The sequence below is a fragment of the Podarcis melisellensis genome (genome assembly GCF_964234715.1).
Source record: "Podarcis melisellensis genome assembly, chromosome: 1".
Taxonomy (NCBI): domain Eukaryota; kingdom Metazoa; phylum Chordata; class Lepidosauria; order Squamata; family Lacertidae; genus Podarcis; species Podarcis melisellensis.
The window spans coordinates 102,154,398-102,178,250 of record NC_138528.1 but is presented as its reverse complement, the minus strand read 5'-3'; the positions used below and the strand labels follow the sequence as shown (position 1 = coordinate 102,178,250).

Genomic DNA, 23,853 nt, shown 5'->3' with positions numbered 1-23,853 from the left:
CCCTTTAGTACCAGTACAAGAAGAAATATGAGAAGAGTAAAGGTCACTACCATGTGGTTCCAGATAACCTTGAACAGATCCATCTAAAGGAGGCCTCAGAACTTCAGAGCATAGTAAGTCATGGATAAGTGTTGCCTGCTTTTTATTTCTCGTTCACAACCCATTGCATTGCATTCTAGAATCTAGAAGGGTCAGTCTGCCAAGAAGGGGGAAATGCACCACTTTTTTTAAAAAAAGTATTGCTGTAAAGTTATTTCAACATTAATCTCCTTTTGATCTTGGAGTACATTTACAATATAAATGAAGAAGTTGTTTTTCCCAAGGAATTCCGGGAATAATAGTTTTATAAAGATACTTAGAATCCTCCAATTCAAAATTTGCCTTAAATCCAGGTCTGAAAATGTTTCGGGACCTGCCTGTTGTTAATGTTGTTTCTAACTATCTGTGCTGTTTTCCGACTGAACGAAAAACTCTTGTACATTGGTTTTCAGACCGTTCTCTGAACCCTTATTCACAAATTGCCATAATTCCACATAGGCAATGCTGTGTGAACTAGCCATGCAAACCACACAGTTGTGTCTTCCTATCTTTACAGCTGCAAAATGGGGCCCTGACATGTGAAGAAGTGGACGGCAACCGTGTTGCCATCGGAGCATAGAAATTGGCCTTGACCCTTGACATCTGGTAGCAGCATTCTGCTGCCCTCCTCTGTGAGGTGCAGCAGACTTTGTTGGGGTCACCAAACAAGTCACTCACCGAGACATGCGGTTTTCATCACTGACATGATTGTTTCTTGAGCGCGGCTTGGGGAAGAGACCTAATTCCCTTCCACATTCCAGGGCCACCCCTGTACATTTCTATTCTATATCTAGCAATGCGCTGGATATAACATTTATCTCCCTATCGGCAGGTGAAGTACAAGGAAAAATATGAAAAGGAAAGAGGGAAGCCCATGCTGGACTTTGAAACACCAACGTACCTCACGGCTAAGGAGTCTCAGCACATGCAAAGCGAGGTAAGGTGCTTTGTGGCAGAATGCAGCCTGGTTTCATGTTGGAAAATGAAGGCATAACAACATGGTATTGTATTATTTCCATTCAGGTTCAGGCAGTTAGTGGGGAAGATGCTTTCTGAAGGTATAACTAGAATTGAAATAATCATGCCTCTATAGCAGCCTTGTTCAACCTGGTGCCCTCCAGGGTTGTTTTGGGGGGACATACAGCTCCCATCAGCCCCAGCCAGATGACTAAGGATCAGGGATGATGGAGGTTGTAGTCAAAAATCTCTGGGGGGCAACACAGGCTGCACTTTATTACAATCTGATTCACGGTTGCCAAATAAAATAAGTTTAGGAGCGAGGCAACAGACTCTAAGCTATTAATTTACTTTATATTTACTTTGTATTTGTGGAATTAATGTGATAACGGGAGTGTTGATTCAAAAAAGGACTTGCAGTTTGTCAGTTTTCCCTGGGCTACCAGAAGATTAGACTGGCTGCTAAAAGTAGCAGTATATAATTTGTAATAAACAACTTGCGCTGACACCATTCAAGCCTTGTTTGTGTCCAGTTATAGTTTTTCCATTGACCTTCCATTGAACTCAGTTTTGTCAGTGTTCTGTCCCAAATGTGAAATTTATACAAGGTGAAATACACTTGTATAAGGTGTTTGGTCGATAATATTTGGGTGGTTCTGTCAATTGTTACAGGGTGGGATCCCCCCCCCCATTTTTCACCGCACAACCATCTCAAAGTCTGTTGACTAGTCTTTTAGGCAAGTGTGCCAGAGGACAAGATCAAAACATGAGATAAAGACTCTGTTGCACAGTTCCGTCCATAACCAACCATCTGTGCTCTATGGTGTTCTTGCTTCTGGTCTCCAAAGCAGGAAGTAACACAGCACTGCAGAGACAAGCAGTAGTACAGACCTGATTCCCCGCCATAGGCAGGCCCACAGGCTTGCCTGCTCCCTCCTCTACAGATCCTTGCTGTCTTTGCCATGTGCAGCCATTGACACCTTGCTGCAGGTGTTTGCCATATCTGATAAAGAACAGTCCCCCATTATGCAGGTGCATGGGGTCTGGATACAGGGAAGTTTGAGCCCTGGGTTTGAGCCCAGGAGGCCTTTCACATTTTTCTAAAGAAACGAAAGATAAGCAGTCAGAGAACGCAATTCTTTTACCCTTTCCTATTCTCTGGAGGCTTTGCCAAGCATCCTCTCATGTGTCTTTTGAAACACTTTCCAACTGCACTTTCTCAAAGCCGTCTCTGCGCATCATTTCCCAATACAGTGCCTGAACAGCGATTGAAAGGGTGCAAAGTCCACCTTGCTTCTTACAAGCCAGTGCTAAATCAGAGTTAACGTTTGCCTTAATATTTATCCTAATGAAATAAGTGGTCAATAGATACCTATTGTTAAAGGGCTGCCTGTGTCTTGGGACCCCTGGTGCCCATCTCTATGCCATTCACCCCTTCCATTGCACGCACCATCCTGTTCATATACCATCCTTTTATATCAGCAAGATTAGTTGTGAAACTGTTGTGCTTCAGCACCGAAAATCCCTGCTTATTTTAAGTGTTACAGCACCCCCTTCCCCCTGATATTAGCTTTTTGTTTAACCATACACTGATTTCATAGCCTGATCGAAGTGTCCACATTGTTCTGTCCAACAGCAAAACTTATACAAGGCAAAAATACTGGTATAAGTTCCTTTGAGTGATTCTGTCAATTGTTTCAATATATTGCCATTCAAAATGCAATTAGACATTCCCCCCGCCCTTGGGGTTTATGGGATGCCTACCCTTTTGGCTCTGGCATTTTCCCTTCCATAGACTGATCATAACAATTAGTGGGACGCGGGTGGTGCTGTGGGTAAAAGCCTCAGTGCCTAGGACTTGCCAATCGAAAGGTCGGCGGTTTGAATCCCCGCGGCGGGGTGCGCTCCCGTTGCTTGGTCCCAGCGCCTGCCAACCTAGCAGTTCGAAAGCACCCCCGGGTGCAAGAAGATAAATAGGGACCGCTTACTGGCAGGAAGGTAAACGGCGTTTCTGTGTGCTGCGCTGGCTCGCCAGATGCAGCTTGTCACGCTGGCCACGTGACCCGGAAGTGTCTGCGGACAGCGCTGGCCCCCGGCCTCTTAAGTGAGATGGGCGCACAACCCTAGAGTCTGGCAAGACTGGCCCGTATGGGCAGGGGTACCTTTACCTTTACCCTTTTGGCTCTGGGATTTTCCCTTCCATAGACTGATCATAACAATTAGTGAGTACTAAAGCATAGGAATGACACTACTGTGGGCTTTAAGGGCAACTTACCAACTGAGCACATTGGTGATCACTGAAAGACTGGAGCCCTACCTTTTGTGAATCACATGTTCATCCAAAGCCTTGTTGCTGTCAGAGACACAAAGTGGGCGCTTGCAATGTATTTTTATTTTATCTGTTCCCTACATTTATACACCACCTTTTACTCCAGGAGCTCAAGTTGGGGCACATGGTTCTCCCCTCTCCATTTTAGCCCCAGGGATGGTGACTGTCCCAAGGTCACCCAGTGATTTGCATAGCTGAGTGGGGTTTTGAATTTGTCTCCCAGGCCATCGTCCAACACTCTAACCACTACACCACGCTGCTAAACCCCACCCAAAACCGAATGGCCGACCAGCAAACTTGACACAACAAGGGCAAGACAGGACCCAAAACTTACAGTACAGTACTTGAAAATATTCTTCCTGCACAGATCCAAAATAAATTCTTTTTTTCCCCTTCTCCTCCTCTTCTTCTTCCTACTCCTGTTAGAAAGAATATAAAAAAGACTTTGAAGAGTCCATGAAAGGCAGGAACCTTACTGGCCTGGAGGTCACGCCATCTCTTTTGCATGTCAGATATGCCACCAAAATAGCAAGCGAGGTAGCACCTCCTCTGTTGTCTTCTGCTGTGAACCACCCTACTAGTTTCATTAATTGTCCTTACCAAAGCAGTCCCTTCACTACCTTCTTTACTAGCCTTAAACATTTCTCTTAAATGCATGGTTTAATCTGTGTTTGTTGCTTGTTCTAGTCCATTGGTGTGGTTTTTTTTAAATCACTAATTGTTAATTGTATTAGCAGCATTAATGTTTTCCTGTTGGTGGAACAGACATCATTGTTTCACTATATGTTGTGTTCTTTACTGAAGTTGTTGTGTCAAGCTGTGTGACTTTCTAGAAGGTTGAACCTTGAACACCCTAACTAAGTGTTGCTTTAAGATAATCTGAAGGCCATTTACTAACTCTTTTTAGGGGAGGGGGTCTCCTTCATCCTCCTCCCCCTTGAAGCTCTTTCTCTCTTTGGTTTCTTCAGTTTTCTTTTTCTCCCCACCCCCTCTAGAAAGAATACAGGAGAGATTTGGAAGAAGGTGTTAAAGGTAAAGGCCTAACCATTTTGGAAGAGACCCCAGACCTACTCAGAGCAAAGAATGCAACCTATATCTTGAATGAGGTGAGGCACATAGCTAGGCTAACTTCCCTTGGGGGCCACTGCAGCATGGCCCCCTTCTTCTGCACTGGATTAATGTCAAAAGGCCCAGACATTGGGGAGAAATGCATGATGTGGCTCTGCCCTGTGACTCCCAGGAGGAGGACAACGTTGGCATGGTAATGAGCAGTGCTGCAGCGTCCCTCCCAGGCTGTTTGGGTAAGGTCAGAACTGGCCTTTCATAAGAATTCCCGCAAAGCTATCTTTAAAGAGAAATGATAGGCCTGGGCTCCAGAAATTTCTGAAGCATTGATTATATCACAGAAAGTGTCAGATCCCAGGTCAATTTTTGTAATGGGTTTGTAGGTGCTAGAAAACATATAGCTAATTAAGCTTGTGTCCTGTGCAAGGTGATAGCTAGACCCTTGTGTGCTATTTGAGCTGTGTTTCAGACGTTTTTAATCCTCTGAAATTAGCGTGTATGAAAAGCTAAGTTAAGCAAACTTCCTAAACTGTGTATTAGACACTTCTTAAATCTTAGGGAATCAACATATTTGTTGATAGATAATTAAGTTAGATAATTTCCTTTTGAGGTGTTAGCCAAAAAATGAGCCTTTTAGGCAACACAAATGGTCAAATGACTTAGACTGTCTGTGAAGAGTGAATGCTTCTTTGACTGCATATGTTTCTCTTCTGTGGGACATACTTTTTTTGCATGTTTTATGGGCAGCAGCTTGAGTCACATCAAGATCACCCTTGCTGAATTGGGATAAGTGTTACTTTTGAAAAACCTGCCCATTGTGATGGTCTCATCTCTATTAATCCTTTTTTAAAAAAAAAACCCACAACAGAAAGAATACAAGAAATCTCTAGAGATGGAAATCAAAGGAAGAGGCTTGACAGGCCATACCACAGAAACGCCTGATTATATGAGGGCAAAGAATGCTATGGACATCGCTAGCCAGGTCAGTGAGAACAGCCAGGCACTAATAACACTTGGGAGTAATTTTAAAGGGAACCTTCTCTGTAGATTTCCTATGGGGAAATCAAGAGGAAGCTGTGTTCATAAATTTACTCACTGAGGATATCTGCTTGTGACCTTTCCCCCAACAGATCAAATATAAGCAGTCTGCAGAAATGGAAAAAGCCAACTATACCACGGTGGTTGACACTCCAGACATCATCCATGCCCACCATGTGAAGAACTTTTCAAGTCAGGTAATGATCGTGTTTGTTTTCAACTAGCTTTGCCAGATTTTTTTTTTTTAAGGAGGGTCTTGCTCCCCATTGATAGCAGCTTCTTTCACATAGGAACCATTTCACACATATCTCAACTCCAGATAACCATAAACATATTTTTGTGCAAATTGCCTCTTGGACATTGAGCGTATATATTTCTTTTTGGTTGTTGTTTTTTTACCATAACAATAAATCTTGATCCTCTCTCCCCCCAACTAACAGAAAAAATATAAGGAGGATGCAGAGAGAACTATGTCATACTATGTGTCTGTTCTAGACACACCAGAAATGCAGAGAGTCCGGGAGAACCAAAAGAATTTCAGCATGGTAGGTATTAATGTACTGTAAACACAGTGAAAAGTGCGATTATTTAAAAATATGTGATGCTATGAAGTCCTGTGCAGAATGTAGGTCAGAGGTGGGAAAACTCCAGACTACAGGCCAAGCTTGGCATTTGACTCCTGAGACCATTCCAAACCCCCCCCCACCTGACAATCAGTTGATGGGCAGGGTTCAGCTCTGTTTGCAGCTCATGCCATGCCCCACAGCCAACACGGCAGGGTTTAACCCCTGCTCATCCATTGATAAATTGGGTTTTACACCTTGCTCAGACCCATGCAGAGCACAGGACAGAAGATTCCGCTTTTGAGGACAAATATTCCACCTCCTCAGGCTACATCCCTCACACACTCCTCAAGAGCTTTTGCATGGCTGGAACACATCCCAGAGCTGTAAGAATGCCTCTTACTTGCCTGGGTTAAGATAAAAGCAAGACTGGCCCGTACAGGCAGGGGTACCTTTACCTTTTTAATTGTGTAAGGTTCGAAGATGTAAAAGCGTGTGTACACAAATTTACAGATAGATGGATAGAAATCTCCATGGTGACTGTGCAAGCACAGATGAGATTCCTGTTTGGAAGCAATGGCACTAAAGCTGTTTTCCTGCATTGCGCTGTCCTGGCTTAACCAGCTCTCACGATGCATGGGAAGGTTTTGTCTTTTATTCTTCCTCGCTCAACAACATCAGAGGTGGTCTCAGGCAACGTGTCATTATGGATGGGGAGTCTGTGGCCCTGCAGATGTCTTTGGACTCTAGCTCCCACCATCCCTGACCACTGGTCATGTTGGCTGGGGCTGATGGGAGCTGGAGTCTAGCAACACCTGAAGGGCCATGGGGTCTTGTATGAGCTTACCCATTTTGTATGTGCATGTTTGTGTGTGTGGCTTAGAGGAGAGGCATGGTTTCGGTCAAAGTCTCCCCTTTCAAGAAGGGTGTAGTACACTGTTCCTCATGACCGTTTCAACACTGCCTTTGTCTCTGTGCATCATACCTTACAGTGAAAAACTGAAAATTGGGTGGCTGGGATGCAGGTGGAATACAAGGTTACAAAAGTGTGGGTGGATGGTGAGGATACAGCATATGTGCAGATGGTAGTGCAGTTTACCTGAGGTCGTATGTGTTTGAAAACAGCACCAGCTGATGGAAACATGAATGGGTAAATGGGGGCCCCAATAGCAAAATCTTCTGTGCACCCAGAGTCCCTACCCTACGATGCATGGGGTTCTCCATTCTCTGTAAATGCTGAGAGAATGCCTCATGATGATTGAAGATTCTGTCCTATTATCTGGGTGCCCACTGGAAATCTCATGTCTTCAAACAGCAGCTGAATTTAGATGACCCAGATGCCAGGTGCGACTTCAAATTTCAGTATTCCTAAATGATTTTTAAATTTATTTATAAGAAAGCTATATAGAATACCAACGAAATAAAGGCGCAAGACTGAATTCTTTATTGCAAGGGCAATAAACAAAAATATGTGTTCTCCTAACAGCTCAGGTACCAGCATGATCTACAGGACAGCAAAGGAAAAGTCACAGTTGTACATGAAACACCAGAGATATTAAGAGTTAAAGAAAACCAGAAGAACTTCAGCACGGTAACCTTATTTTACACCACAAAGCGAATCCTTAATTTTGTTGTCCTACTTTTGCAGATCCTTCAGCATACAGGAATCTTCCTTGATATGAATGGTGCTTCTTGTTTACTATGTATATCCAGGCTTTTATGTCGGCGGTCAGGGCCATGCAAATTTACACTAATTATGTGTACCTTATTATATGTGCAGGTGTTGCTATTCCTTTACACACTCTCTCCTTCAACGGCTTCCATCATTGCACAGTGGGTTGTGTACCCCACATCTGACAGTAGAAGTACAAAATATCTGCCCTTGTTTTGCAATGTGGCTATGGGTTTGTAGCTGTTTATAGGCTTGCTGTGTCGTCTTTTAGCAGCTAATTCGTGTATGCCCTGCTTTGTTCTTAATTAGCAAGTTTAACCATGAAGATCTTCAAAGGATGCTAAATATTGTCATTATGTGATGTGTTTATTGGTCATGATTATTCCATGGATGTCTGATCAAAACAGTGGAAAGCCATGTCTACGTTAAAATCAGTGCCATTCTCATTTTACTTAGACAATGTAACAGGCATGCATGAACCACGATAGTTGAAGCAGAAATTCCCTCCTCCACAAGTCCCCAAGATCCTGAAAACAGGGATGGATGAATCTGTCTAGTTTTGAGTTAACATTTTTCTTATCTTAAGTTCAGTTCAGTTTTTGCATTCGTTTGCTTTAAAAATTAAAAAGAACACCCTCAAAAAACTCACCAGCATTTCAATGTCTTTCTCCCATTGTATGCATTTTGCTGTGCAATTTTGCCTAATATATACATTTTAGCAAATATCTGGTGCATTTAAATATATTTTCACTCAGTTGTGCGTTTTATGCATACTTTTCCCCAATATACACATTTTGCACACTATTTTTTTTGTTGGAGAACTACGTCACAAAATATGGAGAAGTACACGTTTTACTTAAGGATAATCTTGCTTGGAAGCAAAAGCTTCTGAAATCAATGGGAATGACTTCTGTGTGAGTGAATGCACTGATGATCAAGGAACCAGTTAGAGGTTTCTTAATATTCCACTGTTTTGTAGTCTTTCTGTAGCAAATGACAATGTTGTTGTTTTTCTATGCTCAATCTTGTTGTCTTGGTTAAGATTTTATATAAAGAAGATATTGGAACAGGAACAGCTATTGAAAAGACGCCCGAGATGCAGAGAATTAAACAAACCCAGGATGCAATAAGCACGGTACAAAACCCAGTGGATTGTTAACACTCTTACCTGTGCTGTTCCCAACTTATAAAATTTCATTTGCCTTACATGATCCTAACAGCAATTCTGGAATAACTTGAAAAGTCAAGGCTTTTCATAATTAATCAAAACATAATTTGCTAACTAGCTCTTCCATTCTACTTTTACTTTCCTATGTAAAATAGTCTCCACATTTCAAAAACTCTAACTATTAACATTTTCTAATGTTCAACTAATGTTTATCATTTCATAAAATACTGAAACTAAATTCACATTTTGATCTTGTCCGAAATGTCGATGAGATATTCATGGTAGCAAATATAGTGACCACGTTTTAAAACTAACAATAATTTTAGAGAATTTTTTTCTGATATTTTTTGTTTTCTCTCTCTATTTCATCTCCCCCCAACCCACAGTACGTATGGTAGGATTGCCAAAATTTGATTGTGTTCCACACTATGTCTTACTTTCCTTTTTTGACATTTTGTTAAAAAAAGAGGTAATAAATGTTTTTATTGAATGTTGTACATGTATTGTCACCCATGCTGGATAGAATGGGAGGTGGACAGGAAGCACCGATATTCCTCGTTTCAATTTTTTGAGGAAAATCTAGTTTATTCATTTCAGATTATCTGATAAACAGAACAGATCCAGAACAGAATCCTGCTCCATTCATGACGAAATCCCACTGAAAAGCAATTGGATTTAAAAAAGTAATATAGGTTGGTTTATGCCACTGGTTTCAATGGGACTTGACTGAATCAGGATGAGCTGTTTGATTTCAATAGGTCTATAATACATATTGGAGACTAATACACACGCGTGCGCACACACACAGAGCATCCTAGCCCAGTGTCTCCTCTGAATAGGCAGAGATTCCAGTTTGCAGAGGCTCATTCGTCTGCTTCTGCGTTGCCCGGTGCCGTGTGTTTCAGTGCACATTACCTATTTCCTGTGTGGGGGAAAAACCCCACGGCATACAAAACCTATGGCCAGTTCCGGGATCTATTGGGAATGAATCCAAATAAAGTTCCTAGTGCTGAAACAATTTAGGCACACTCTCCTAAGCTGGACTGAAAATTTGATTGATATCAGCAGCCAGCACAATTGCAAGGGGCCCAATATTGACAATGGTTGTGGGAAGGTCTCATAACAGCATTCCAATAACAGTGTCCCATTGGGATGCAGCTGAGGAGATGCATGGCCACTCCAGGCTACTCTCTGAAGATTTGCCTGGCATTGTCCACACAAGGTAGTCGTAAAACAGGGCCAGGGGCTTAAAAAGGAGAAGCTCTGTGATGGATGCCATGATCAAAAATCTATTTTTTTCGGCCAGGTTGCACTTGAGCTGCAAAATAAAATAATGTCATACTTGTTTACTGACGATTAAAATAGCTTTTAAAGCAAGGAACCTGGTGGAAAGCTTTAATCCTCCTGTTTCTACTACATTGGTAAGATTGTTGAGTCAAGGTGTCCATCCATGGCTCTTCCTCCACTATCAAATTGGAGATTGGGTTTTATACATCGAATTTTAAATCTTTGCAAAAAACTCGTTTTCCGCAGATGTCTGTTTTGACATGGGTGCATGCAATGCTTTCAGCTCCTACAATCGTGATTATATTTGTTTACTCTTGTTCTTTTTATGTGAAATGGATGTGTTTCATGTACATAATGTAAGTCATTATTGTTTTGTCTTGTTTTCTGAACTGAATACCACTTTGTAGATTAAGTACAAGGATCAAATTGGAAAAGGAACTCCCATTTCCGATCTTCCCGAAGTAAAACGTGTCAAGGAGACACAGAAGCACATCAGCTCGGTAGTGGCTGATATTTTCTATGCTGATTTGTGTGTGCACTGGGCAGTAACAGTGTGCTGTTCACCTTACTAAACAGACATCTATTGCCCCTGCTAACATGCTATCATCAACTTCATCCTTAGTATGGCATTCCTCTAGTATTACTTGGGCTTTAACATCCATTAGCTTTAAGATCTACTTTCTGTGCACCTTGAGAGGAGAATATAGACCCATTTAATGCTGAGCAGACAGAAATGGACCAAGAGGATAAAATAGTAGTAGTAGTAGTAGTAACTTACAAAATCATGGCCCCTGCTATACCCACCTACCTACTGGTTGGAGGAGTGCTCAATGAACCTGGCTGTGGTGAAAGGCATTCTGTACATGTTCAAAGACACACTAGCCACAAGCCAACACAAAGTGTACTTAAGACCATTGTTGTGAATGGGCTTAATTATGTGTCAGATGGGATATCTGCTTCTTGAAGTCTGAGCACCTGTTGCTTCTTGAGTCTTGGGTCTGAAAATCCAAACAATTTATTCTTGCTCACTTAAGTGGGTCTCTTGCTTTATTCAAATCTTAATGGGCCGTCCTCTGAATGGGTAGGATTTCATTTATTAGAACATGGGAATTCTGTCTAGCATCATTTGGCCACTTAAGTGATGGGTATCTTGAGTGTTTCAGTAGGAGAAGATGTAGTGACATTTATCAAGGAACTGGTTCCAACTGGTTCTTTCTCCTCTCTTTCCTGCTATGGCTTCCCTTTTACACTGAGCTCTTCACCATACTAATTGTTTTCAAAATTCATTTCTGCATAATCTAGTTACAGGAAGGCAAACTAGTTACCCTTTTCTAACTACAAATTTACCTCTCTTGCTTTTGACATTTTGAACTGACTGAATGCCTTTTTGACTTAACCGTTTTGTTTTGTTTTTCCATTTGGGGAAGAGGGCACTTTTTAAAAGGAGTGAAATGCAGGACATTTTTTTAAAAACCTGTCAAGGACTTCAGTTTTGTTCTTTCTTTCTCTCTGTCTATCTCTTTTCTTTTTTCTTTTTTGAATAAAACCAAAACAGGGCTTAAATCTCTCCGTCCTCAGATTTTGTTCTTAGATTTGGCCTCAAAGCAAAACTCTTGACAAGGGTAATGGTGTAAGAACAAAAACTGATTTCTCATTGGCTATTCAATACCAATATAACAAGTTTTATCAAGGTTTCGAAATGCTTACTTCTCCCTAGCAGCAATAGCCCCAAACTTTTTAAAAGAACTACACAAAAAAAGAGATACCTGTAATTCCAGGAGTTTGGCGCTTTTCCCCCAGAGGCATCTAGAAGTGGAAACATATGAACAGGGATGGCATTTTGTGGGGACACCTGTAACTGGGCAATTTTATACTCCCAATGGGCAATGCCCAAATAACTATATGCAAAGTCAGTGTGTTAATTAACATTCTGCATTGCAGAAAGGTTTTCAGCTACCTTTTTCTTACCTTTGTGGCTGTTTGTATTCTGCAGGTTTTGTACAAGGAGAATGCAGGGCAAGGAACCCCGATACCACTTACTCCAGAGATAGAGAGAGTCAAACGCAATCAAGAACACATTAGCTCGGTATTTCTCAATGAAATCAAACCTACCATAACTCATCTTTTTCATTAAAAAATAATAATAACATTCTAACTATCATCTTCTACATGCCATTTTCATGACTCATTCATTCTGATGTGCATTAACATCAATTTACAGTTTTATGCAGTTTTTAAAAAGAAATAAATAAAACAATGACAATAATACCTATGATCTTCAATAAGATTAACCATGTGCTCCCTTTGCACACATTCACTTCTCTTAACATACTTCTTCTGACTTTTTCTTTTCCATTCACATTTTAATGACTACTCTCCCCTTATTCTCATCTTTCCTTTTCGATACTCAACTAAGCATGGGATTTAAACATGTGCCGTTAACTACAAAGTACTAGCCAGTATTTTTGAGTGTCTTTTGTGGATACTTTATTGTACCTCACAGGTGTCCTACAAAGAAAACTTGGGGGCAGGAACGGCAACTCCTGTTACCCCAGAAATGGAGAGAGTCAAGCGTAATCAGGAGAACGTTAGCTCGGTATATCACAAAATATCTATAAATAAATCCTTTTAACCATCGCCACACTCTGATAAATATATTTTAATCCTTCCACAAGCTTTTGAATCCTTCTCAGCTCCTTCTCATTTTAATCAAATCACTAAAATGTCAGTCTCTGAAGGAAAAAATTAAAGCACTAACTGTGACATACGTCTGCAGTGGGTTTTCTTTAGCTCTGTTTATTTTTCTTACTCTATTCACTTCCCCTCAAGTGGCAATATTATTTGTTTCAAAACAAATGATATTCAGAGTGGATTCAATATATCCTTATAACAGGAAACATTTTCTAATAGCCTTTGGCATTTGTGTTGGTGCAGTGCAAACTTAGAATAAAACCATAACCCCTCTCTTAAAAATAGAATAATAAAATGTTATTTATGCTATTGTAGTCTTTCAGAACAAAACGGGTAGTTTTAGGGTGTGAAAATAACAATGCAGCTGTCTAAACTCAGTCACAAATTGTAATTTAATCCATGATTGGTGTTTTAAGTTATAATATGCAGTATTTTTCTCTGTGTGCATTTTTTTTTGGTGTGATCTGTTTTTTAAACTTCATAGAGCAAACCAGAAAACTGGATTGCATTCTCTTTGCTGGTGTATCTTAAGATGTGCCCCTTAATTTTCATTTTTGTTTTTGACACTTCTTTGTCCCACAGGTGTTGTACAAAGAGCATTTAGGGACTGGAACCCCAACACCTATTACTCCAGAGATGGAGAGAGTCAAACGCAATCAAGAAAACTTTAGCTTGGTATTTTTGTTACAAAAATGCCCTATAACATCATTCCCAAATAAGATTAACCTTTCATGTTTTACATAATTAAACTTGATTTTAGTACCCTCTGACAATTTCCTCCCCTTTTTACAGCCTGAGTTTTTGTCATTCTAGGTGGAAAAATATTACTGCATTTGAATAAACTTGGTCACAGATTGCAACTTCCTGCATGATAGGAAGTCAAAATATATAGCATTTCTTTCTCTATGTGATTTTTATTTTTTGATTTTTTCCCCCTGGCCTGTGTTTTAAACACCATAAGGCCAAACAGAAAATTAGATTGTGCTATCTTTGCTGATGGTGTATCTTGAGATAATTTTTTTGTTTTTGACACTTCTTTGTCACACAGGTGTTGTACAAAGAGAATTTAGGGGCTGGAACTCCAACACCTATTACTCCAGAGATGGAAAGAATCAAACGCAATCAAGAAAACTTTAGCTCGGTATTTTTGTCGCTAAAATGAGCTTTAACTTCATCCCCAAATATAATTAACCATCTTGAACCTTAACCCCTCCATAACATAGCTATCTTGATATGATAGCATTTCTTTTTGAGTCCATGAATGGTGCTGAATTTACTCCCAGCTCATACTGGCATTGTAAGCAAGAAAAGAAACCATATTGAACAAGGCCAATTTTTGCTCTATGCATTCCAACCAGATTTAAATAATATTGATCCTCTCCCAATTCCACATTAATATTTTTTCATCCTGCAAGAAAATCTAATTAACAAAACTTTATTTTTTCACAACGTACACATTTCTAAACATATTCAGTCCCAAAATACATATTTTTAAAAAAATATGTTGAGAACTGTTTAGCAGAATTAGAAAAAGTGTGAAATATGAAAGATTTCTTAATCTGCATGTTAGTCTGGGAGGTGTGACTCATGTTATACTGTATAAGAATTCACCAATATCTAATTTTTCAAGCATCCCAAGGGCATAGGGATGGACCACAGGCATGGGGAGCGCAATGAATGGGTGCAATACACCTGCACCTTAACCTCCCAGCAGGATCCGTCTGCCCAGTGCTAGAAGAATTGAGAACAGGAAAACCAACTCACCTCACCTCGGAAACAAGAGAGTTGCATGCATTAAAGAAAACTGCAGCTTGGTAGTTCAAATATGAAAGTTCCATTTCAACCCTTTAAAAATTAACTTTTAAATCTTTGTTCCAGGTTTGTTCTATTTCCATACATGCAATTGACTTCCAGGGAAAAAAAATCCATTTATCATCTCCAGTGTGCCCTCCAGCCACTGTTTGGTCTTCAATTCCCATCATTCCTGACTCCAGGCTGTGCTGGCTAGGGCTAATGGGACTTGAACTTCAGTGTAGGGCACCATGTTGGCAACTACTACTGATTGTCATTTTCCCATTGCCTTCTTTTTTGGCACACTTTTTAAAAAAGGAATCAATAATTTTGGATATTATTAACTGCTCTTCTCACTGTCCCAGCCCTATCTCTTTCTCTGTTTTCACCTTCTTGATTTTGATTTTTTTCTAAGTCACTGTTTGTTTCTGTGTGACATTGTAAAAAGTATATGGTCTTTCTCCAGCTGGGTTGAACAAGTAGTGCGACACATTTTCAGCCAAAAATGCCCTAGAAAAACCATTGTTGCATTCCTTCTGGAGTAAGGCAATGGAAGCATTTGCATCTTATGAAATAATATTTACACTCAAATATTCACCGTTGAATCAGTCTTCTAAGCTTGCTGTTACACTATATTTCTGCCTGGGAAATCCATACATTGTGATATCTTTCTCTGGTTTCTTTGCTTCCCCCCTGCCTTCCCTTGCATTAGTTTTGCCAAGGTGAAGAGAAACCTTATCCACAACCGCCGGCTGATCTCACCAATATGGCTAGCTGTAAGAAATGGCCAGACACATCCTATTATGAATCCCTAGCCTGCCCCACTGTGATGTGGCACACACAATATAGAAAGTGGAGATCTGCAAGAAGTAACGTTACAAAATTCCCAGTGTAAATCAAAGCTTAACCATTCATCCTCAGCCCAACAACCAAAACTTTCCGCCTTGGTATCCCAATGAGTTCCTTGGGTACAATCCACCAATTAAGCATTTCTATGTCTCACCGCCGTCAATAGCAGCATTAAACCCATTGAATCCCTATTACTAAAATCAATGGGACTTAAAAGTACATACATTTGCTAGATTCATACACATTGGGAATTACATGAATGCACCCATGTTTGATATGTAACAGGATGGGGGGAAGCATGAAACCAGAGGAAATATGTAGTGGAAATGGGACATCACCTACAGGCTCATACCCAGGAGATCTAAGACCATATTTCTCCCCTTTTTTTGCAGATCAAAATTAACTGTTGTTTTCCTTCCTTATTTTTCTTATTTCTGCATCCCCCTTTGTCATCATGCAGGTGTTATACAAAGAAAGCCTAGGGGCAGGAATCTCAACTCCTGTCACTCCAGAGATTGAGAGAGTCAAACACAACCAAGAAATCATTAGCTCGGTACTTCTGGGAAAACAGTTACTTTTAATTCTGTTTTGTAATATGATTAACTCACCTCTGCTCTCCATCCCAGCTTCTTCCTGCAGATGGAGTTATATACCCCTATTGTGAAACCTCCTCGTCTTTTATTTTCCACTGCAGGAGAATGTCACATCCTGAGACTTTTTAACCCTTCTCTTCCTTTCAATGTCTTATACTCACATTCCTCCCAAAAGATAACAATCTGTTGTCTTTCCCACATCAGTTGTTTGGCATTCTATGGATATTATAGATGGATGCAAAAAATCCCTATAATTCAAAAGCATGATCATGTATTAATACAATACTTTGTCCTTGTTTTCCCCAGTCAAAAATAAGTGCTTACATGCATTGTTTTAAAACTGTAACCCAAAAACCCCTGCAGAATAAATCACAACCAAATCAGAACTCTACCCCTCATGCTTCAATAACAAAAACATGGCAATTCATTTATTGCTGGTTTACTTGGCTGCTCTTCTGTCTCACAGGTGTTGTACAAAGAAAACGTAGGGAAAGCAACTCCGACCCCTGTCACTCCTGAGATGGAGAGAGTCAAACGCAATCAAGAACACATTAGCTCGGTATTCAAAAGAAGCCAAGCAAAATACCCCACAAAGACCTGGATTCTAAAAAATAACATCCAATGTGTTAATGATCTATGCTTTCTAACAAACAAAAAAAGTTCCAATTTACCTCTTAGCATAAGAATTCTCCCCTTCAAACTCCCTCTGTGACCCAAGTTTTAACTCACTACTACTAGGACTTACTCCTTTTTATTTTTCAGCAAACATAGGATTTCCGTCTTTATTTTCTACCTTTCCAACTTCCTCATCCTACTAGATTGTTTTCTTACATAGGTCCTCTCTTTCAGATGACACTAAAATCAATGGCTAGCTTTACTGGAAGCTGGTGTGACCCCAGTGTTAACATTGACAGACTATTAATCTTGATATGCCGTCACTGGCACCTTATGATTTCTGGATACTCTTTTGTATCCCGTAGGTTTTGTACAAAGAGGAACTGGGGAAAGGTACCCCGACAGCTGTCACTCCTGAGATGGAGAGAGTCAAGCGCAATCAACAACACATTAGCTCGGTATTCAAAAGAAGAAAAAAGATCCGAATGGTTTACCATAACATTAGATGTGTTATAAAGATCCATGCTTCCTAATCAAATATAGCACCCAGTCTCACCTCTTGGCATAATCACCCTATCTTCTGAACTCTCTTTGCAACCTAAGCTTTAACACATAAGTACTAGGAGTTGGCTTAATTTCACGTTTGGTTTGTATTTATCCCTTTCCAGCTTTCTCATCCTACTAGATTCTTTCCCTTTATGGGTGTTGATTGATTGGTGTCTCTTCCAGGTGACACGGAAATCAACAGCCAGCCAGCTTTCCTGGAAAGCTGGCATGATCCAATCATTAACATTACAAGCCAATAATGTTTGTTTGCAATCTGCCGTGATATGATTTCTGGATACTCTTTTGTATCCTGTAGGTTTTGTACAAAGAGGGATTGGGGAAAGGGACTCAGACACCTGTCACTCCTGAGATGGAAAGAGCCAAGCGCAATCAAGAGTTCATTAGCTCGGTACATTTTAAAAACAAATATACATATTTTAAATAACATCCTAACAAGCTGTGGGAATTGTTTCCCCTCTAGTATCTAAACCTTTCTTCCTTAAGTAAGACATTCCTGTTTATTTAAACGACTTACATTTTACTCATAAAATACCGTAAATCTGATATTTGGTATTTAATAATCTGACCATAGAGGGGGTTTTTTATAACCTTGCAGTGGTGACTATAGGACTCTATCCAGACACTGTTAGACCATATGATTTCTGGTCCACATAACAAATTTCTTGATAAACGAATTTGTAATAATGAGAAAAATAATACTACAATCGCTAAATTATTTTGATTGAACATCCCATACACTTATGAACTGGTGGTTTCACAAGATGTCATAGGAAATCGCATGTAGGCAGGAACAGACAACAACATGATTGATGCGGTTACTTTCCAAATTGGTACATTGTTGATAATGGGATTTCAGAAAAGGGCCTTAAAAACAGTTCCCCCACCCTATCAATATAAATCTCCATAGAATTCAGCATTCAGAGGCCTCAGCATTCCTGAGTTTTAGGACTCAAAAGTCAGGAACACCCTTCAGTAACGGAACAACCAACACCAGCATGAAAAACATGCTGCCCAAGTGGTCTTCCAACAGCACACTGAACTAAAAAAGCTTCATGTAGCTAATGAGAGACACAAGATACTTTGTAATTCGGTAGTTAAAATTAGGACAAGAAACTGGACCATGAGTTTATATGTGATGACTTCCCTGGGCACAGCTATTACACAGTGATGGATGTTGCCTACTGGATAGAATCCTGATCTCAAAATAATACATTCCTCTTTTAATTATTTTACCTGCTTAATTCACTGTTGTACATTCTTCTCCTTGGATTTTGCCTTTCACTTGTACCAGGACAGATCAGTTTCTATTATGTGACTTTTTACACTAGTGTCTTTATTATTTTTTATTAAAAATTTTAATTGTTTTTGCAAAATGCCTACATTTGAAGTGCCACCCCAGTTATTATACTTTTCCTTCAAACAATAGTCTTATTCACATTATATTTTTGTGATTTTTGGATACTTTTTACAATCTTTAGGTTTTGTATAAAGAAAATTTGGGGCAAGCAACCCCAGCACCTATCACTCCAGAGATGGAAAGAGTCAAACGCAATCAAGAAAACGTTAGCTTGGTATTGAATTTTTTTAAAATATTTTTTTTAAAAGTAACATCATCAGATATAACCTTGTCCTGCATCTATTTTATCTGAATCTTATCCATTTTCCTATTCCTAAAGAAAACACTCCTTTTAATTTTTTAAAATACTTTTTCTTTTTCCTTCCCCCCCTTCTTGCTTTTTGCTTTATCCAATAACTTTTTAACCACTTTGTTTCTTGAATTCTTTACCCACCTATGCAGTGATGATGATTAAACAGTAACACAACTTAACACAATGGTTCATCAACAATAATCTAATTCTTTGATTTCTGGACACTTTCTTGTATGCTGTAGGTGTTGTACAAAGAAAGCATGGGAAAAGGAACCCCGACATCTATCACTCCAGAGATGGAGAGAGCTAAACGCAATCAAGAAAACATTAGCTCGGTATTTTTCAGGAGAAAAAAAACCCTCAATGACCTAAAAAATATATAACAACTTTTTAACACCTTAAAAAGTGTAATACTTTCCCTACTCAATTTAAACACTTTACCCAACTATTAACTTTATTAATATTATAACTTTATTTTGACATTTAAAATACTAAAAATGTCACCTAAAACATGTTTCTAATTGTTTCTTATTCCTCGTTATGTAGAATTTACATTGAAATATAGTTTAAGGATTTCTAAGCAACCACTGACCTCAAATAACAGTTGAATGGTCTCTAAACATTTTGTAACATCATGTGTCTACTGATGTTTTTAACCAAATGAAATGGCGTTTGTTCTGTGTTTTTTAATCTTTCTTTAAAACAGCCGATAGTCTACATAAATACAAAGGTCCAAGATGGTGTCCCTAGCTCAGGGGGAGGGGCATAGCAAATGCTTTGGTCCCAGGTCTACAGAGAGCAGAAGCTTGATTAAATTGGCATGTGCTCAATATTTGCACATATATTCTGGGCACCAGCTCGTTTCATAAATGTATTCAGCATACAAAACCTAGAGGCAGGTACCAAATGAATTCAAAGGAAAGGGGGAGCTCTATTTGCATATTGCATACAAGTTTCCCCTTTTGTACTTAACTGATCTGAGAAGCCTACTTCAATCTTAAATGTTTTCACAGCAAGATTTACAAAGAGAGAGCCAATTGTTGAGCCAGTTCAACAAGGACAGCATCAGAGCCAACACAATTGGCATGACCAAGAGGTGGTCAAAATTATAGCTTGCTTTCTTGTCCTTGTTCTCATCCAAAAGTTTGCACTGAAGGCTGAAGGACCTTTATTACTGTGTGTCCATTAGTACTTAATTGATGGCAACACTTGCAGGCTGGTTTTGCAGGATCTAGCCAAATAAATGGTTATAGAGAAAATCAGCATAGGGTGGCAGACTCTTACAGGGGTAGGGGTTTTTTGGGGGGGTATTAGTACATTCTATTTAAGTTAATTGATGCTTAAGCTCTATGGTAAATAAACTGCTGGAAACAACAGCACTAACCATTGCTTTTCTTCCATCTCCCAGGGTCCATTTAGGGCCATTCAGTCCCTCTGGCCAACCATCTCCTGGTCAAGAGCCTATATATGTAGGAGGGACAACTGGGGACAGATCTACACTTGTTTAAAATGTTAGAAATGTGTTATTAAAATGTGACACCAGATGGTGCTACAAAGTAGCGAGCCACCGGCAAAGAAAAGCTGCCATTAAATGCTATAGAATGTTTTAGTTTACATTTAGAAGATCAGTCTAAATCCAGCCTGGGAAATAGCAGAGTTGATAACATTTTAATTCATATGATCTGCTGCTGTGTCTCAAGACAGCAAAAAATAAGAAGAAATCAGGTGGTTTGTTTGGGGAATAGTTGGGGAGTTGCATTTTGAATACAGAGAATGAATCTGTTTGGAAAGCCAGGAGGCCTCTGAAGAATGGACGAACTGACCACTATTTCTAAACAGATTATATATGTTTTTCTATATAAACAACTGCTGAAAGGTAACTGCAAAAGGTAGGGTGCGTTGAAAGAATGGACTCTTGACATCACTACCCACTCATTTGCTGGGAATTGCTTGGGGAGGCCACCTCCATACATTTCTGGTGAAATTTTGCTGTAACGTTCCAAGAGCCATTGTTGTCAATGCAACTTTTAGTTGGATTGCTACCATGCACTCCACACTGGGTTGTCCTTGGTTACTTTTTAACAACTTCTGCTGGTAATCAATGCAGTGGAAGGAGAGACGCTTGATGGGAGTAGGACACCTAGAACCCATTCTTGTGCTTTATGGTCCGTTGTGTCCCTTTGTTTCTTTCTAGACACAATTCAAGGTGCTGGGAGCAGCCAGAGACCCCCTTGCTTTGAGTTGCCACAATAAGGGCACGTAGAGGTCTCTTGATGGCTGCCATGGGACTGTGGAAGTCTTAAGCCTGAGCATTTTCTAGAAGTGCTATAAAATAAGAATACCCTGGAATGAAGGCTTGCATCATTAAACTGGGGTTGCTTTCGAGTAACAGTATTGTTCACTTAGTTAATGTTTTATTTTAGGAAGGACTCTAGGTCAGTGGTAGGCTAAGAGTACATGCTTCAAATGCAGAAGGTCCCAGGTGTAAGGGCCGGCATCCTTTGTTTAAAAGGAGCTAGCAGGTGCTGTGAAAGACTTCCTTTGCTCGAGACCCTTGAGTCAGAGTAGGCAAGACTAGGCTGGAGAGACAAATAATGCAACCTGATTTAAGGCAGCTTTCTGTATTCTGTTATTTTATTGCTATTCTTTTGAGTGTTATGCTTCACTTACAGTTCTTGGGGTGGGTTTGGAAACTATGTAAATCAACAAAGCTTACATTAGCCATAACCTTCCAAAGGCACACAATTTATAGTAAAAAAAGACCAGTGGCATAATCTTGTGATGAGCCCATCAATGGTGATCACATCATGTTTGCATCCATCTGCCTTCAGCACTTCTTCATTCATGCCTCATTTCTTATGTCTACATAATACCTCTCTTAAAATCTGCTCTCTCACTGGCTGGGCCATGTTTATTCACATCTTCTCATTTTGTTAGGTCCTCTACTCTGATAGTTTCCGGAAACAAGTACAGGGTAAAGCAGCCTTTGTCCTGGATACCCCTGAAATGAGACGTGTTCGGGAGACGCAGCGACACATTTCCACCGTAAGTATTTGCAGCCAAGAAACTGGCTGCACAAGTAAAACCAGCCATGGTGACTTATTTAGCAGTGCTCAGTATGCCTTAAGATGAAACTGTTCCAGGCACAAATTTAATTTAAAGGTAAATGCAGAGTGGGGCTGGGTGATATATTGTCCAAAAACTGCTTTGAAGCCCATATTATGATATGTTTCATAATTTTTGACCTGGCAATAGATTGCAAATCATGCTGTGCGCGCACATGCTTTGCAAAAATAAACATGCAGGGGGAAATTTGAAGTCAGCCAATGCTTCTCTTGATTCCTGCAGTCGGTTAACGCTGCTGGCTCAGCTCCCTGCCTCCTGCAGGGGACAGCGAATCACAAGAGTAGGCACCAGCAAAAATCACAATGCGGGGAAAACCATGAAGCCACCAACCTTATTTCAGGCATCATGTTATCTGTATATAGTGATGTTTAGCTGGTGACATATGATGATGCTGAAAACCAAATATCGCCTAGCCCTAATGCAGAGATCAGGTTTGCTGTCACAAAAACGGCAAGAAATGGACATATCTGGTGAACAGTGAAGTTTACTTGTACTTCTGAAATACCATATTTTTTGCTCTATAAGATGCACCAGACCACAAGACGCACCTAGTTTTTGGAGGAGGAAAACAAGAAAAAAAACATGAAAGCAGCAATCCCTCTTGCTGTTCTGGCTTCTGGGATAGCTGCGCAGCCTGCATTCGCTCCATAAGATGCACACACATTTCCCCTTACTTTTTAGGAGGGAAAAAGTGAGTCTTATAGAGCAAAAAATATGGTAGTTAAGGAATTTATATTTCTGCTTGCCTTCTACAATTGATGGCATGTCCATTCCAGCTACCCATGTCTTATCTTGAAAATTCCAGGTGAAATACCATGAAGACTTTGAAAAGAGCAAAGGCAGCTTCACACCTGTAGTTACTGACCCCATAACAGAACGTGTCAAGAAGAACATGCAGGATTTCAGTGATATTAACTACAGGGGCATTCAGAGACGAGTTGTGGAAATGGAGCGAAAACGGATAGATCAAGATCAAGAAATGAATACAGGTACTCTGATTTTATGCTTTGTTTTTTCCCCCTCTGTAAGTGAACTTTACATAATGGTCACAGTTGAAAATATATGCAGAAAATTATTTATAGTGATGTGATTTCACATCATAAACAATGAAACACATGCACTTTTCTGCCTTGATAAATTGATATTGAATACGTGAGTCCTAAATCCTATGCTTGTAATTGTTCCTAATTAACCAAATCTGCCTGGACAATTCACTTCTTCCTCACCTTACATATTTTCAAGAACAACACATACTAATTCATGAGAAAGTGCCTTATACTGAGGTGGTTCATTTCGCCTACTATCATCTACTCCAACCACTTATCTGTACCATTTACTGCTGCATTGTATTTGCACTCCACGTGGGGCTGGTCACCTCCTGCTATCAGTGGTGCACCAGGCACACAACCTACCAGATGTACATGCAAATGATACATTTGACAACTGCGCTAAGGGCTCTTCCCTAATGGTGCAACTTTTTTTGTTGGTGGTGGGTTAACATTGTTAAAATGCAGAAGAAAAACATTCTTTCCCATTCATTAAGCATTCTGGTCAAAGCATTTCCTAAATTAGTTTTTTGCTGTGTAGATTTTATGACCGTTTTATGACCTGTTGGATTCTGCAAATGTTTGTTTTCTTATACCTTTGAAGTTAGAGGTGAAGGATAAAACTAAAATACCCCACCCACCTGTCTTCTGCAGATCTTCGTGTGTGGCGTACTAATCCTGGATCAGTCTTTGACTATGACCCAGCAGAAGACAACATTCAATCTAGAAGCTTACACTTGATTACTGGTATGTTTTGCATCCTGTAACA

At 39.9% G+C, this 23,853-nt stretch overlaps 1 protein-coding gene across 50 annotated transcripts in view; it reads left to right on the top strand.

Moving 5' to 3' along the window:
• The window catches only part of NEB (nebulin), a 153,449-nt gene that overhangs the window by 127,887 nt on the left and 1,709 nt on the right, over positions 1–23,853 (top strand). For 12 of the 50 annotated variants that reach the window (XM_081927821.1, XM_081927807.1, XM_081927808.1 and 9 more), the window contains 23 exons: positions 9–113; positions 911–1,015; positions 3,791–3,901; positions 4,360–4,470; positions 5,298–5,411; positions 5,560–5,664; positions 5,908–6,012; positions 7,517–7,621; positions 8,745–8,837; positions 10,565–10,657; positions 12,151–12,243; positions 12,661–12,753; positions 13,431–13,523; positions 13,897–13,989; positions 15,949–16,041; positions 16,548–16,640; positions 17,062–17,154; positions 17,559–17,651; positions 18,742–18,834; positions 19,155–19,247; positions 21,850–21,957; positions 22,844–23,027; positions 23,739–23,831. In XM_081927821.1, coding sequence (XP_081783947.1) covers positions 9–113; positions 911–1,015; positions 3,791–3,901; positions 4,360–4,470; positions 5,298–5,411; positions 5,560–5,664; positions 5,908–6,012; positions 7,517–7,621; positions 8,745–8,837; positions 10,565–10,657; positions 12,151–12,243; positions 12,661–12,753; positions 13,431–13,523; positions 13,897–13,989; positions 15,949–16,041; positions 16,548–16,640; positions 17,062–17,154; positions 17,559–17,651; positions 18,742–18,834; positions 19,155–19,247; positions 21,850–21,957; positions 22,844–23,027; positions 23,739–23,831 — 2,362 coding nt within the window. The remainder of the gene's footprint in view (positions 1–8; positions 114–910; positions 1,016–3,790; positions 3,902–4,359; positions 4,471–5,297; positions 5,412–5,559; positions 5,665–5,907; positions 6,013–7,516; positions 7,622–8,744; positions 8,838–10,564; positions 10,658–12,150; positions 12,244–12,660; positions 12,754–13,430; positions 13,524–13,896; positions 13,990–15,948; positions 16,042–16,547; positions 16,641–17,061; positions 17,155–17,558; positions 17,652–18,741; positions 18,835–19,154; positions 19,248–21,849; positions 21,958–22,843; positions 23,028–23,738; positions 23,832–23,853) is intronic. The other 38 variants (XM_081927825.1, XM_081927822.1, XM_081927780.1 and 35 more) reach the window with 37 other exon arrangements.